The sequence below is a fragment of the Aythya marila genome (genome assembly GCF_965140915.1).
Source record: "Aythya marila genome assembly, chromosome: 10".
Classification (NCBI taxonomy): domain Eukaryota; kingdom Metazoa; phylum Chordata; class Aves; order Anseriformes; family Anatidae; genus Aythya; species Aythya marila.
In genome coordinates this window covers 9,379,021-9,394,456 of record NC_139051.1, presented here as the reverse complement: position 1 = coordinate 9,394,456, position 15,436 = coordinate 9,379,021, and the positions used below count along the sequence as shown (strand labels likewise).

The window sequence follows — 15,436 nt, the reverse complement described above, 5'->3', positions numbered from 1 at the left end:
CCGCGGCGCAGAGAGCCCCGGAGCGGCCGCGCGGCGCCGGCCCCGCAGCCCGGCTCTGAGCCGCCCGCCCGGCCCGGCCCGCCCCGCCGCGCCCCGCCGCCCTCAATGAGGTTCTTCCGACTCACCTTCAAGTGCTTCGTGGATTGCTTCTGAGCGCCCCGGGCACGGAGCCGCCCCCGAGCCGCCCCCGGTCCCCGGCCCCCCGCGCCATGCCCCCCGTCCCCGCCGACACGGCCGCCCCGCAGCCGCCCGCCGCCCCGCGCCGCGACGCCGCCGCCGCCGCCGCCCCGCCGGGCTCCGGTAAGCGCGGGGCGGGGGTGGAAAGCGGGGAGGGGGCGTGGGGAGGAGGGGGACGGGGGACGGGGACGCGCGGAGAGGGATGCGGGGAGGCGCGGGGGGGGGGACCCCACGGCCACGCGCGACCGCGGCGCGCCCCCTCCCGCCGCCGCGGGGTGAGTCACCGCTCTGCATTGTGACGTCACGCGCCGGCCTGACATCTGACGTCACGGCCCGAGTGGGAGTGGGGGGCTCGGGGGGGAGGGGAGGGGGGCAGCGAGCGCCCTCCCCCCCCCCCCCACACCGCCCCCCCCAGCCCAAGTCTCCGGTGCCCTTCCCCTGCCACCGACCCCATGGGCGCCCGTGCCGCCGGCGTGGGCCCCCCTGTCCCCGCAGAGGGCGCGGAGCCCCCCGCGGCGGGCGAGGAGCGGGCGGTGACGGCGCCGCTGGTGGGGCCCCCCGGCCCCCCCAAAGCGGCCGCCCCCGAGCGGGAGACGTGGACGCGGCAGATGGACTTCATCATGTCCTGCGTGGGCTTCGCCGTGGGGCTGGGCAACGTCTGGCGCTTCCCCTACCTGTGCTACAAGAACGGCGGAGGTGAGCCCCGCCGGCACCCCGGCACGGGCTGGGGGGGGTGCAAATCAAGGGGGGGGGGGGGCGCACCCCACATCCCGCACGCTGCCCTGCCGCCCGTGGGGATGCCCCCGGAGGGGTTACGGGGCCGCCCGCGTGTGTGCCGGGCTGCCCCGTGGGGCTGCTGGGGGTCCCGCGGGGGTTAGGGGCTGCGGGGAGCCCCCCGGCACCTGCCCGCCCTGACCTACATCGGCGGCGCGGCGAGGGGGAGTGCGCGGAGGCCCGCTCGCCATTCGCTGCGCCCGGCGGGCGGCGCGGGGGGGACCGGGGAGGGGGGCAGCGGGCGGGTGAGCCTGCCCCGCGTGTGCCACCCCCCCACACACACCCTCCTCCTCCTCCCCGGTGCCAGGCGTCTTCCTCATCCCCTACCTGCTCATCGTCTTCGTGGGCGGCATCCCCGTCTTCTTCCTGGAGGTGGCCCTGGGGCAGTTCATGAAGCAGGGGGGCATCGCCGCCTGGAACATCGCCCCCCTCTTCAAAGGTACCGCCGGGACCCCGCCGCCCTTTAAATCCCCCCCACACACACACACACCCTGGCCCTGCCCGGGGGCCCCCCGGCACCGTGCCCGCGCGCTGCCGCCGGCGGCTCCCTGCCCACGCCCTGCCTGCTGCCTGCACCTTGCCCGTGTCCCGTGGGCGCCCCGGCCAAGGGTGGTAGCTCCCTGCGGCGCCCTGCCCTGCCCCGCGGCTCCCCGGCTGCCGCCACCGGCTTCCCCCGAGCACCACCGGGTCCCCTCCCTCCTCCCACCTCCTGCGGTTCACCACGTCCTGCCCCGGGCTCCCCGCACGCCCCGAGCCGTCACCGCTGTCCCAGCCCCAGCCGTCACCGTCGTCCTGCCCTGGGTTTCTTCCCCCCCCTGCCCGTCCCCGCCGGGTTTGGGTTGCAGTGGGTGGGCTGGGCCCCGCGCCAGCCCCCCGCGGGCTCTTGACGTCTCGGTGGTGCTTCAGGTCTGGGCTTGGCCTCCATGGTGATCGTCTTCTTCTGCAACTCCTACTACATCATGATCCTGGTGTGGGGGCTCTTCTACCTGGTGCACTCGCTGACCGACACGCTGCCCTGGGCCACCTGCGGCCACGCCTGGAACACGGAGCAGTGCGCCGAGTTCTTCCACCTGGAGCTGTGCCGGAACGCCAGCACCAACGCCAGCGCCGCCGCCGCCACCGCCGGGACCCTCAACTTCAGCTGCACCGACCTGGCCAACAAGCGCTCGCCCGTCATCGAGTTCTGGGAGTGAGTGCGGGGACACGGCGGGGACACCGCGGGGACACGGCGGGGCCGGGGATGTGCCGGCGCTCAGCACTGCCCCGCTGTGCAGGAACAAGGTGCTGCGGCTCTCGGGGGACCTCAGCGAGCCGGGGGAGATGAACTGGCAGATGATTCTCTGCCTGGTCACCACCTGGGTCGTCGTCTACTTCTGCATCTGGAAGGGCGTCAAGTCGACGGGGAAGGTAACGCTGGGGGGGCTGCGGTGCTGCCTCCCTCCCGTCCTCCCACGCCACGGCCCCGCCGGTCCCACATCCGCCTGGGGGGTGCCACCAGCACCCGGGGATGTCCCAGGTGCCGGTCTCAGCGGGGACACCTGCGGCACGAGAGAGCCACAGCCCTGCCCCACAGCCCGGCCGGGGGGGCTGGGGCTCACCAGCACCCCCTCCTCCTCCGCAGATCGTCTACTTCACGGCGCTCTTCCCCTACGTGGTCCTCATCCTGCTGCTGGTCCACGGCGTGACGCTGCCCGGGGCGCTGGGCGGCATCGTCTACTACCTGAAACCCGACTGGTCCAAGCTGGCCGAGGCGCAGGTGAGGGCAGGGGGAGGGAGGCGAGGGCCGGGAGGGGCCGGGACAGGGACACACGCTGCGCCCCCCCGGCACCCCCAACGGTCCCCCTGCGCCGCAGGTCTGGATCGACGCCGGCACCCAAATCTTCTTCTCCTACGCCATCGGGCTGGGCGCCCTGACCGCGCTGGGCAGCTACAACCGCTTCCACAACAACTGCTACAGGTAGGGCCGTGCTGCCCTCGTGGGGAGCCCCCGGCACCCCCTGGTGCCCCCCCGGCTCCCCGTGACCCTCTCTGCCTGCAGGGACGCCTACATCCTGGCCGTCATCAACAGCTCCACCAGCTTCTTCGCCGGCTTCGTTGTGTTCTCCGTGCTGGGCTTCATGGCCTCGGAGCAAGGCGTGGATATCTCCAAGGTGGCCGAGTCCGGTGAGTGGTGGGCGGAGGGGTGCCGGCCGGTCCCGTGCCCCCCATGGGACTGGCACCGCTGACCCCGCTGTCCCGCAGGCCCTGGGCTGGCCTTCATCGCCTACCCCAAAGCCGTGACGCTGATGCCCTTGTCCCCGCTGTGGGCCACGCTCTTCTTCTTCATGCTCCTGGTGCTGGGGCTGGACAGCCAGGTACAGCGGCAGGGATGGGCGCGGGGCCGGGGCCGAGGCCGCACGCCCCCGCTGAGCCCCGCCGTGTGCCGCAGTTTGTCGGTGTGGAGGGTTTCATCACGGGCATCCTGGACCTGTTCCCCCAGCCGGGGGCCGGCTCGCTGCGCCGCGAGCTCACCGCCGCGCTCTGCTGCGTCGTCTGCTGCCTCATCGACCTCTCCATGGTGACACAGGTGGGGACGCGGGGCAGCCGTGGGGACGCCGTGCTGTCCCCTCCCGTGGCGTGGGGCAGGAGCTCCCGTGGCCCGCGGGGTGTCCGTGCTGCCGGGGGGCTCTCGGGGACGTTTGGGACCGGCGGCGCAGCCCGGTGACGCGTGTCCCCGTCCCCGCAGGGCGGCATGTACGTGTTCCAGCTCTTTGACTACTACTCGGCCAGCGGGATCACGCTGCTGTGGCAGGCCTTCTGGGAGTGCGTGGTCATCGCCTGGGTCTACGGTGAGGCCGCGGGACGGGGACGGGTGGCGGGCACGGGTGGCGGGCACGGGCACCCCACGGGACCCAGCTGTCACGTCCCTGTCCCCGCAGGCGCCGACCGCTTCATGGACGACGTGGCCCGCATGATCGGCTACCGGCCCCTGCCCTTCATGAAGTGGTGCTGGGCCGTGGTGACGCCGCTGGTCTGCGTGGTGAGCCGGGGACACGCTCACGCGTGGGCTGGGACCGGGGCGCGCGTCCCGAGTGCGCTGCACCGCGGGCACTGGGCTCCCCCCGGCGGCTGCTGGGGGCACGGCAGGGCCCTGGGTGCTGGGCGCTGGGTGCTGGGCGCTGGGACACCCGTGGGTGTGGGATGACACAGCCGGGACCTCGCTTTCCCCCTACCCCAGGGCATCTTCGTGTTCCACGTGGTGAACTACAAGCCGCTGACGTACAACAAGACGTACGTGTACCCCTGGTGGGGCGACGCCATCGGCTGGGTCCTGGCACTGTCCTCCATGCTCTGCATCCCCTGCACTGTCCTCTACAAGCTCCTGCGCTGCAAAGGTTCCCTGCGCGAGGTGAGGCGGCTCCCTCATCATCCTCATCCCGGTCCCCGTCCCGCTGTGACTCCTGCCCCCTGCACTGTCTCCGTCCCACCACTACCCAGGTCTCATCGCTGTCCTTGCTGGCATCGCTGTCCCGTCCCATGCTGAATCCCATCCTTGTCCCCACTGCCACCTCACCTCCAGCTGAATCCTGTCTCAATCCCATCCCCATCCCTGTCCCCATCCCGTCACCATCTCATATTTATCCCCGTGCCCCCCTCACCCCTCTCCCAACCCCATTTCCATCCCATCCCCACCCCATCCCCGTGGGTGGGGGGCTGCCCCGTGCCACCCCCATCTCGGTGGCCCCGGTGCCGACCCCATCCCGTCCCCGCAGCGCTGGCAGCTCCTGACCACGCCGATCTGGGGCCACCACCACCTGGAGTACCTGACGCCCGAGGCCGAAGCCAAGCTCCTGGCCCCGGAGCCCCCCAAGGAGAAGACGACGCTCTTTGAGACTGTGATCTGAGCGTGGGGAGGGTCGCGCTGCTCCCGCCTGCCATAGCAATAATGCCAGCACCGCCTCCCACCCTCGCTGCCCCGCGCCCGGGACCCCCCCCCCACACACACACACACACCCACACACACACCCTCCGTGGGGACGGGGCTCCTCGGGGACACGGGGCCGGGGCGGCCACGGGGGTCCCCGACACGGGGGGGGGGGCGTGCGGCACCGGGGGAGGGGGTGGGCTGGGGAGGGTGGGGGAGGGTGGGGGGGAAGCGAGCGGGACAGCCCCTCCCCGGTGTCCGTCCCCACGTCCCGGTGTCCGTCCCCACGTCCTGTCCCGGCCCCCCCCCCCGGCCGGTGGCACCTCGCTCACTAACCGCTTCTGTAGCGTTTGTCTGGTGTAACCCCGACCGCCCCGACATCTGGCAATAAACTGGGAGACCCTGGCAGCCCCGCCTCGGGAAGGGGGCACCGCGTTTTGGGGAGGGGTGGGGGTGCTGGGGAGGGGGGGCTGCAGCCCCCGGGGGCAGCGCTGGAAGGGGCTGGCGGAGCAGAGGGGGCTGCGGGTGCGAGGCTGCCCCTTGCCATAAGGAGAAAGGGGGTGCAGGGGGCAGCTGCTGCCCCATGGGGGGTTGTGGGGCTGAGCCCCAGCTCGCTGGTGCTCACTGAGCCTTCCTGTCCCCTGGGACCGAGGGTCCCCAGCTGCCTCAGCACCTCGAATTGCCCAACTCTGGCTCCGGGGCACAGCTGGAGGTGTCAGAGGGTGCGCACCCTGCGCCTGGTGCCGGTGGTTTGTATGGGGCCAGGGCCATGCCCCCACCTCCCTCCGTGCCCAGCAGTGGCACCGATTCCCTCCAGCAGCGCCGTGGCCACCCCAGGAGGTCCTGGAGCATCCTGCCCTGCAGCGGGGTCGGGGATGTCCCCACCAGGAGGGACGAGGGGGTACAAGTGCCACCGCCTGCCCGGGCCTTCCTCGGGCACAGGTCTGTGCGGGGGGCTGCGTTGTGCCGCATCACACCACGCCGTGCCTCGGAGCTCTGTCCTCACACCCCATGCCATGTCAGGGGCTGTCCCGTGCCGGGTGGCCGTGCCATGCTGTGCCACGCCGTGCCAGGGCCTGCACTGAGCTCCCGGTGGCACCGCGGCACGCCAGGGGCTCGTCCCCAGGTGCCACCCGGTCCCACCACTGCACCCTCTCACCCCGCCGGGGCGAGCCGGCCGGTCCTGCCCCACCGGCAGCACACTGGGTAATTAGTGCGGGCAGGGCACGGAAGCACCATTGATAATTGGCGGTGACTCGTTAGCGCTGGAGCGCCGCGTGCCCGGGGTGCGGCAGGACTTTCCGGCAGGGCTGGTCGGCGAGGCCGCCGGGCGTCCCGGTGCGGCGGGGCCGTGCGGGTGCCCGCTGCCACAGCGGGGCCGGGGCCGGGCGAGGAGGGCGCGGAGCTGAGCGTCAGCATCGCCCTCGCTTCGTGTCGTGGCACGCCACGGCCCTGCCGCCCCCTCGATAAAAGGCACGGCCGCGGGCCGGCGTCGGGGCGCTGCCGGCGGAGACGGTGAGAGCACAGGGATGGGGATGGGGGAAATGAAGGGGAAGGGGGGAGAGGAGGTGCTGGGAGAGGGCTTTTTGCCACCTGGGCTTTCCCCACGGCCCCACGCGAGCCCGGGTGCCGGGTTTGACGCGCGCTGTGCCCCCCGCAGGGACGGCGCCCGCGGCACCATGAACCGCATCACAGTGTACGAGCGCGCCAACTTCGAGGGGCTGAGCCGGGAGTTCACCTGCGACGTGCCCGACCTGCACGAGCTGGACTTCGGGAACTGCATCGCCTCCCTGAAGGTGGTGGGGCAGCCCTGGATCGCCTACACGGAGCCCAAGTACGAGGGCGAGCCGCACGCCTTCGAGGAGGGCGAGTACCCCTCGGTGGGGCGGCCCAACAGCTTCTCGGCGCTGCGCCTGGTGCACCACGACCTGGGGGACCCCCAGATCACCCTCTACGAGCGCCCCAACTTCCAGGGGGCCTGCAAGGTGGTGACGGAGGAGACCAACCTGGCCTACGGCTACTTCAACGACCGCGTGGCCTCGCACGTGGTGCAGCGCGGGGTCTGGCTGCTCTACCAGCACCCCGGCCGCGGGGGCTGGCACTGCCTGGCCTGGCCCGGCGAGCGTTTGGCCGACTACAAACCCGAGCTGAACTTCCAGGCCAGGCTCTCCCACCTGCGCCCGCTGCGGCCGGGGCAGCCTCAGGTCTCGGCACAGCTCCTGTGGGAGCAGAAGCGGGTGGAGGCCGAGCGGGAGGTGCTGGTGGACGAGATCGTGGGGGTGAACGAGACGGCGGCGGAGCAGGCGCTGGCGGCGGGCAGCAGGAGGGAGTACAGCACCACGCTCTGGCAGAGCTTCCACTTCAGCAACGCCAGCAGCCTGAAGGCCGGGCTCTCCTTCACGCTGGCCGTGGAGGCCTCCAACGTCTTCACGGTGCAGAAGGGGCGCAGCGAGTCCAGCACGCGGCGGGAGCGGGTGGAGGTGCAGCTGCCGGCCAAGATCCCCCCGCGCACGGCGCTGAGCATCCGCGTGCTGCGCAAGGAGGTGACGCTGTCCGTGCCCGTGCTGCTCACCCTCACGCAGAACGAGGCGGTGCGCACCGAGCTGGGCGAGTACCGCAGCGTCTCGGGCACCAACATCAGCGCCCACTTCAGCATGAAGCCTCTGCCGGCCGCCGGCACCGAGCCGGGGGACGCGGCGGGGACGGAGAAGGTGCCCGGCGGGTGCTGAGCCCCTGCCGCTGCCCTGCGTGTCCTGCGCGAGGTGTGGGGTGCGTGACTGTGGGGGCGCCTCGGTGGTGGCTCTGGTGGGCAGGACGCGGTGCCAGGAGCCCCAAAATGGGGGCAGTGAGAATAAATCCTGTCCTGAACCGCCCCACGCTGCTGCTGCTGCTGCTGGGGGATGGCAGAGGGGGGGAACTGGGAGGGGACGTCGTGGGGGTGTGGGGATGGACGCAGGTGGCTGTGGGGACATAAAGGGGGGGACACATGGCTCTGGGGACACAAGGGGGGAGACAGGGGTAGACATGGGTGGGTGTGGGGACATAAAGAGGGGACACTTGGGGCTGTGGGGATACAAGAGGGGACATGGGGATGGACACGGGTGGCCGTGGGGACACAGTGAGGGACATGCATGGCCATGGGACACAACAGGGGGACACTCGGGGCTGTGGGGACATAAAAGGGGACATGGGGATGGACACAGGTGGCTGTGGGGACACAGTGAGGGACGTGCACGGCCATGGGACACAAGGGGGGGACATGGGGATGGACATGGGGACATAAAGGGGGGATGCCTGGGGCTGTGGGGACACAAGGGGGGGACATGGGGATGGCCACGGGTGGCTGTGGGGTCACAGAGAGGGACGTGAGTGGCCTTGGGGACACACGGGGATGGCCACAGGTGGCCGTGGGGACACCGTGAGAGAAACACGGGGCTGTGGGGACACAGGGGGGTGGCCACGAGTGGCCGTGGGGACACAGTGAGGGACGTGAGTGGCTGTGGGGACACGAGGGGGGACACAGGGATGGCCACGGGTGGCTGTGGGGACACAGTGAGGGACACGGGTGGGCATAGGGACACAGAGGGGCACACGGGATGGACACGCGTGGCCGTGGGGTCCCGCTGAGGCCCCCCCGCGCCCCCCGCGCCCGCTCACGGGGCCGCCCCCTCCAGCCCCCAGCCCCGCCCCCCACGTGGCGGTGCCCGCCTGGCCCTTTAAAACACCCCCCTCCCCTCCCCTTAAGCCACGCCCCCCTCCTTCCCATTCGCTACCCCCTCCGTGCTCTCCCCCTCCTCATTGGCCGCGGCGCGCGGGGCTCGGCGCCGATTGGCTCATCCCGCCGGTCCGTCCCGCCCTCCTCCCCGGGCGGGGAGGAGGAGGGAGCCAAGATGGCGGCGGCGATGGCGGCGGAGCCGGTGGCGGCGGCGGAGCCCGAGTCCGAGGCGGAGGCGCTGGGGCTGTTCACCGGCATCGGGCTGAGCGAGGCCAAGGCCCGCGAGACGCTGCGCAACGCCGCGCTCAGCGCCCAGCTCCGCCGCGCCGTGCTGCAGGCCCGCGGGGCGCTGGGCCCCCGCCTGGACAAGGCCACCGGGGCGCTGCTCTACAACGCCGCCGCCCGCCTGCGCGACCCTGGCCGCCTCGCCTTCCTTGTGGCCTACATCGGCCGCGGGGACATCCGCAGCGACCTGCAGCTCGGCGGTGCGGAGGGGCTGGGGGGGTGGGGAGGGGTCCTGGGGGGGTCTATGGGGGGTCCTGGGGGGGTTGGGGAGGTTCTGGGGGGGTCTTGGGGGGCTTAGGGAGGGCCTTGAGGAGTCCTGGGGGGGTTGGGGAGTCCTGGGGGGTCTTGGGGGGTGAAGGGGAGCCTTGGGGAGGGCCTTGGGGGCTTGGGGAGGGTCCTGGGGGGCCTTTTGGGGGTGCTTGGGGGACTTATGGGGGTTCTTGAAGAGCTTATGGGGGCTCTGGGGTGCTTGGGGGGGTCCAGGGGGTCTTAGGGAGGGCTTTGAGGTGTTCTGGGGGGGTTGGGGGGTCCAGGAGAGCCTTGGGGAGGGTCCCGGGGGACTTATGGGGGTCCTGAGGGGCTTGGGGGGGTCCATGGGGACTTAAGGAGGGCCTTGGGGGCTTGGAGAGGGTCCTGGGGAGCCTTATGGGGATGTCTGGGGGGTTATGGGGGTCCTGGGGGGCTCGGGGAGGTCCAGGGAGAATTAAAGAGGGCCTTGGGGGGTCCTGGGAGGCCTTGGGGCAGTCCTGGGGGATTTAGGGAGGGTCCTGGGGGGCCTTATGGGGATGCTTGGGGTGCTTATGGGTGTCCTGAGGGGCTTGGGGAGGTCCAGGGGGACTTAGGGACAGCCTTGGGGGGTCCTGGGGGGCCTTATGTGGGTGCTTGGAGGGCTTATGGGGGACCTGGGGGCTTTGGGCAGGACCTGAGGGGCTTGGGGGTTCTAGGGGGACTTAGGGAGAGTGTCCTGGGGGTCTTTGGGATGTCCTAAGGGGCTTGGGGGGCCCAAGGGGACTTAGGGACGGGTTTGGGAGGGCCTTGGGGAGTCCTGGGGGGCCTTATGGGGTGCTTGGAGGGCTTATGGGGGTCCTGGGGGACTTTAGGGAGTCTAGGGGGCTTTGGGAGGGTCTTGGGGGCCTCATGAAGGTCCTGGGGAGCTTTGGAGCACCCTGGGGAGCTTGGGGAGGGCCTTGAGGGAGTCCTGGGATTGTTCTGGGGGGTTTGGGGAGGGCCTTTGGGGGGTCCTGGGTGGCTTTCGGGGGATCCTGGAGGGTCTTTAAGGGGTCCCTGGGGGTTTTGGGGGGGCCCACACTGCTGCTGACGGCGCTGTGCCCGCAGCCGCCCTGCAGTACCTGCGCAGCCACCCGCTTGACCCCCTGGACGCAGCCGACTTCGAGCGGGCGTGCGGAGTGGGCGTGAGGGTCAGCCCCGAGCAGATCGAGGAGGCGGTGAGAGACGGGGGGTGAGGGGGCAGGGGGTGACACAAGGGGCTGGGGAGTTTTTTGGGGGCGAAACACAAGAAATCAGGGTCCACAGGGCCGGGGAGTCTGGGGGTGGACACATCACACGAGGCTGGGGAGTCTGGGGAGACACCACACGGGACTGGGGGGTCTGGGGGGACACAAGATGGGGCTGGGGGGTCCTGGGGAGGGTCACCATATAGGACTGGGGTCCCAGCTCGCCGCTCAGCCCCGTGTGCCCGTTGTGCTCGCCAGGTGGAGGCCGTGATCAGCCGGCACCGGGAGGAGCTGCTGGCCGAGCGCTACCGCTTCAACATGGGGCTGCTGATGGGTGAGCGGGGGCAGCGGGGTCCCTGTGCCTTAATCCCCTCCTGCCTCGTGTCCCGTCCCCCTGTGGGCTTCCTCTGCCGCCCTGCTGGAGGGGCAGGGGCACCCCCAGCTCTCCGGGTCCATCCCGGGGCTGCTGGCCCAGGATTTGGTGCGGGGAGCCCTGGCCAAAAACCCCCCCGGGCCCCTCGCCCACGCTGTGCTCCCCCCTGCAGGGGAGGCGCGCAGCCGGCTGCAGTGGGCGGACGGGAAGAGCATCAAGAACGAGGTGGATCTGCAGGTGGGTGCGGGTTGGGCACTGCCCGTCCCCTGGGGGTGTGGGGCCGGGGACAGCTCGTCCTGCGTGGGTGTGGGGCAGGCTGCGGGTCACGGGGCTGCCCTCGGGCCCTGGAGCGCTGCACGGAGATGTTTTTTTTTTCCCAGGTGCTGCATTTGCTGGGACCAAAGACGGAAGCAGATCTTGAAAAGAAACCAAAGGTGAGGAAAGGGGGAAGGCTGGCAGCTGGGATGGTGTTTTTCTGGCTCTGCAGCCCCGGCCACCCTCGGGGCCGTGCTCTGGGCTGGTTCCTGTCCCTGTACGTGGTCCCCCTGCTCCTCGGGTGCCCGGCTGCCACCCTGGGATGGCGCCAAGGGAGCTGGGAGGTGGGAAGGGGTGAGTTGGAGCCGGGTGCTGAGGCTGTGCTCGTCCCTGCAGGCTACAAAGGCCCGGCCGGTCCAGGAGGAGAAGCAGAAGGCGCCCGTGGTGGAGAACGGTGAGGGCTCTGTCACGTCCCAGCCCTCTGGTTCTGGGGCGCTTGCAGTGCTTGGGGCCCTCCCTTTGTCCCGTCAGGCAGCGCTGCTCTCGCACCTTTTGTCCTTTATGGGTCAAAAGTGAGGTGTCAGCAGCACCGCGGGCAGGCGGAGGAGGAGGAGGAGGAGGAGGTGGCAGCGGCTCAGCCCCGTCTCTCCTTGCAGGTGAGGTGGGCACGGAGGCGAAATCGCTGCTGGAGCAGCTGCGGGGAGAAGCCCTCAAGTTCCACAAGCCGGGTGAGCGCGGGGAAGCCCTGCCACGTGCTGGCCCTAGCCTTGTGTCGCGGGAGGGGGGCTGTCCTGGCCCCGCGCCCCTCCCCACGTGCCGCTGAGCGCGCTGTCACCCCAGGGGAGAACTACAAGACGGAGGGCTACGTGGTGACACCCAACACCATGGCGCTGCTGAAGCAGCACCTGGCGGTCACGGGCGGGCAGGTGAGCTCGGGTCAGCCTCTGAGGGGGGGTCTGTGGGGTGGCGGGGTGGTGGGGAGGCACAGGGGGCTCCTCCTCGGTGCCCCCCTGCCGCAGGACAGCCGTCCCGTTTCCTCCTGGCAGGTGCGGACGCGGTTCCCTCCCGAGCCCAACGGGATCCTGCACATCGGGCACGCCAAGGCCATCAACTTCAATTTCGGCTACGCCAAGGTGAGCGGTGCCACCGAGCTGTGCCCCGGGTCCCTCAGGGAAACAGCTCCTCACCGTCCCCATGTCCCCAGGCCAACGGGGGCGTGTGCTTCCTGCGCTACGATGACACCAACCCCGAGAAGGAGGAGGAGAAATACTTCACGGCCATCCGGGAGATGGTGGAGTGGCTCGGTATGGCTCAGGATGGAGAGGGTGGGATGTGCAGGGCTGCTGCTGGGGACATCCCCGCGTGTAGGTCCCGGGGGTGGCTCCAATTTGCCCCGTCCCTCAGGCTACCAGCCCTACGCGGTGACCCACGCCTCGGACTACTTCGACCAGCTCTACAGCTGGGCCCTGGAGCTCATCCGCAGGTGGGGGTGCTGGGGTGATGGGTGGGATGCTCAGGGGACGCGCTGCTGTGTCCCCTCACCGCCTGTCCCCCCTGCAGGGGCCAGGCCTACGTCTGCCACCAGAAGGTGGAGGAGATCAAGGGCCACAACCCGCCGCCCTCGCCGTGGCGGGACCGGCCCGTGGAGGAATCACTCCTGCTCTTCGAGGTATCCTTGCCCGGAGGTGGGTGCTTGTGGGATTTGGGTCCGTGGCCCCGCTGACGGCTTCCCTGCCCCGCAGGACATGCGAAAGGGCAAATTCGGGGAGGGGGAGGCCACGCTGCGGATGAAGCTGGTGATGGAGGACGGGAAGATGGACCCCGTCGCCTACCGCGTCAAGTTCACCCCGCACCACCGCACCGGGGACAAGTGGTAGGGAGGGTCCCGCTGACTGCGGGGAGGGGTCTGCGTCTCATGGGACCTGGAGGGTCTTGGAGGGGGTTTCAGGGAGCCCGGGGCTGACTGCATCCCCCTCGCAGGTGCATCTACCCCACGTACGACTACACGCACTGCCTGTGCGACTCCATCGAGCACATCACGCACTCCCTCTGCACCAAGGAGTTCCAGGCCAGGTGAGCACCGTGCACGGCCCGGGGTGGATCCCTGCTATCCCTGCTGGCAGCGGGGCCGTGGGCAGGATGGTGCTGAGCCAGGTTATTCCCGCGCCTTCCTCGCAGGCGCTCCTCCTACTTCTGGCTGTGCAACGCGCTGGACGTCTACTGCCCCGTGCAGTGGGAGTATGGGCGCCTGAACCTGCTCTACACCGTCGTCTCCAAGAGGAAAATCATCCGCCTGGTGGAGACGGGTGCCGTGAGGTAGGATTGGGGCCAGCAGGCGGGGTGGGGCCCGCTTGGGGTGCGTTTGGTGGTGATCCCGGTGCGTTCTCAGGGACTGGGACGACCCGCGGCTCTTCACCCTGACCGCCCTGCGCCGCCGAGGCTTCCCCCCCGAGGCCATCAACAACTTCTGCGCCCGGGTAGGCGCCGTGGGGCAGGGTGGGGCGGGGGGCAGCCACCTCCCCCAGCCCCCTGGGGTGACAGCAGCCCATCCTGTGTGTCCTGCAGGTCGGTGTGACCGTGGCCCAGGCAACGATGGAGCCGCACCTGCTGGAGGCGTGCGTGCGGGAGGTGCTGAACGAGCAGGCCCCCCGCGCCATGGCCGTGCTGGAGCCCCTCAAGGTCACCATCACCAACTTCCCCGCTCCTGAGGTGAGGCTGCCGCAGGCTGGGCTGGGAGCTGGGGTCCTCAGGGTGGGTTTTCACCCCCTTCCTTCTCCCCCAGACAATCGACGTCCTCGTGCCCGACTTCCCAGCCGACGAGAGCCGGGGCTCCCACAAAGTGCCCTTCCAGCCCACCGTCTACATCGAGGAGACCGACTTCAGGGAGGTGAGCTGGGCACGGTGCTCTGCGCCTCCCGGGAACGGCATCGGCGCGAGGGGGACACAGCAAGGGGGACAAAGAGGGTGCTGGAAAGGGGAATTTGTGCTGAGCCCCCTCTTGCAGCGGTGACCTGTCTCGCAGGAGCTGGACAAGGGCTACAAGCGGCTGGCCCCGGGGCAGCCCGTGGGGCTGCGCCACGCTGGCTACGTCATTGCCGTCCAGAACGTCATCAAGGTGGGTGAGGGGGGTGGGCAGGGGCTCCCCACAGCCCCTCTGGGCCTTTTGGGGCCGCAGGAGCGGAGCCTGTGGGTGCGGGGTGCCCCCGAGCTGAGCTGGGGCACGGTGCCTGAGCCCCGGGCAGGGCTGAGGTCTGACGGCTCCTCCGGCCTCGCCCAGAACGCCAGCGGGCGCGTGATGGAGCTGGAGGTGACCTGCACGAAGTCAGAGGCAGCCGAGAAGCCCAAAGCCTTCATCCACTGGGTTGCGGAGCCCCTGCCCTGCGAAGTGCGGCTCTACGAGCGGCTGTGAGTGGGGGGCTGCGGGCAGGGGCTGGCCCCCCCCGGGGCTGCTGCCCCCCTACAGCCCCCGCAGCCCCGTGTTCAGCACCTTTCTGCCCCTCCCGGCTCTGCCTTTCCTCCCCTCCCAGCCCTTCTGGCAGGGTTTTGTCCCCCCCCCCCCCCCCAGGGCAGGGACTGCTCATGGGCAGCCCGGTGCTGGAGGAGTCTGTCCTTTTTTCCAGGTTTTTGCACAAAAATCCCGAGGACCCAGCGGAGGTGCCCGGGGGCTTTCTGAGCGATCTCAATCCCGTGAGTGCTGCAGGAGCTGGGCTCACAGCCCCACGGGGAGGCACCCCCTTCCCTGCACCCCCTCCTCCTGCTCCCCCGGCCCCGCTGGCAGCATGAATTGGGGCGGGGGGCCCAGGGGTGCCGTGCCAGCCCTATGTCCCCCCCCCCAGGCCTCCCTGCGCGTGGTGGACAACGCCCTGGTCGACAGATCCGTCCTGGCCGCCCGCCCCTTTGACAAATTCCAGTTCGAGCGCCTGGGCTACTTCTCCGTGGACCCTGACAGCAGCGAGGGGAAGGTGAGCCCCGGGGGGGACAGACAGCCCCGGGGGACCACCCCGGAGACCCCCCCGTGGGGGGGCCGCGGGGCTCAGCGCCTCCCCCCTGCCTCTCCCCAGCTGGTGTTCAACCGCACGGTGACGCTGAAGGAAGACCCCGGCAAAGCCTGAGCGGAGCCCCCGCCGTCCCCAGCGCCGCTCCCATGCCCGGCTGTGGGGCCGTGTCCCCCGTGGGGGGGGGGTCCCAGGCTGCAGCCCCCCCCCCCAGCGCCACAGCTGCCTTAGCACAGCCCCGCGGGGCCGTGCCCCCCACCCCACGGCATCACCTCAATAAACCGGAGCATCCCAATTGTGGCTCTGTGCACTCGCTGCTTTATGGGGCTGGGGGGGGTCCTACACGCGTGGGGGGGGTCTTACACGAGTGGGGGGGGGACACGGGAGGGCTGGGGGGGGGGTGTGGGCGTGGGAGGGCCTTGTGGAGGGCTCTGGGGGGGGTCCCCAGCCCCGTGGGCTGCCTCAGTGCTGTCCCACGCCCCCCCCCACGGGCCTAGCCGGCTC

At 70.7% G+C, this 15,436-nt stretch overlaps 3 protein-coding genes across 3 annotated transcripts; all 3 read left to right on the top strand.

The window, feature by feature from the left end:
- Positions 1–20: 20 nt before the first annotated feature.
- SLC6A8 (solute carrier family 6 member 8) lies at positions 21–5,263 on the top strand. Its single transcript, XM_082768258.1, has 14 exons — positions 21–300; positions 673–873; positions 1,259–1,390; positions 1,858–2,140; positions 2,226–2,358; positions 2,573–2,707; positions 2,805–2,908; positions 2,990–3,114; positions 3,193–3,305; positions 3,380–3,517; positions 3,677–3,779; positions 3,870–3,970; positions 4,169–4,339; positions 4,704–5,263. Exons 1-14 carry the CDS (start codon positions 210–212, stop codon positions 4,833–4,835), a joined length of 1,962 nt encoding a protein of 653 aa, XP_082624384.1. The 5' UTR covers positions 21–209; the 3' UTR covers positions 4,836–5,263.
- A 1,180-nt stretch (positions 5,264–6,443) lies between these two features.
- Positions 6,444–7,722, top strand: LOC309882007 (epidermal differentiation-specific protein-like). Its single transcript, XM_082768622.1, has one exon. It carries the CDS (start codon positions 6,535–6,537, stop codon positions 7,582–7,584), a length of 1,050 nt encoding a protein of 349 aa, XP_082624748.1. The 5' UTR covers positions 6,444–6,534; the 3' UTR covers positions 7,585–7,722.
- Positions 7,723–8,731: 1,009 nt separating this feature from the next.
- QARS1 (glutaminyl-tRNA synthetase 1) lies at positions 8,732–15,227 on the top strand. Its single transcript, XM_082768569.1, has 23 exons — positions 8,732–9,055; positions 10,191–10,300; positions 10,568–10,643; positions 10,855–10,919; positions 11,063–11,116; positions 11,334–11,391; positions 11,594–11,665; positions 11,778–11,863; positions 11,984–12,070; positions 12,142–12,241; positions 12,342–12,420; positions 12,498–12,606; positions 12,680–12,810; positions 12,918–13,010; positions 13,116–13,253; positions 13,327–13,414; positions 13,503–13,646; positions 13,720–13,824; positions 13,960–14,052; positions 14,215–14,342; positions 14,558–14,624; positions 14,774–14,899; positions 14,999–15,227. Exons 1-23 carry the CDS (start codon positions 8,746–8,748, stop codon positions 15,047–15,049), a joined length of 2,370 nt encoding a protein of 789 aa, XP_082624695.1. The 5' UTR covers positions 8,732–8,745; the 3' UTR covers positions 15,050–15,227.
- The last annotated feature ends 209 nt before the right edge of the window (positions 15,228–15,436 follow it).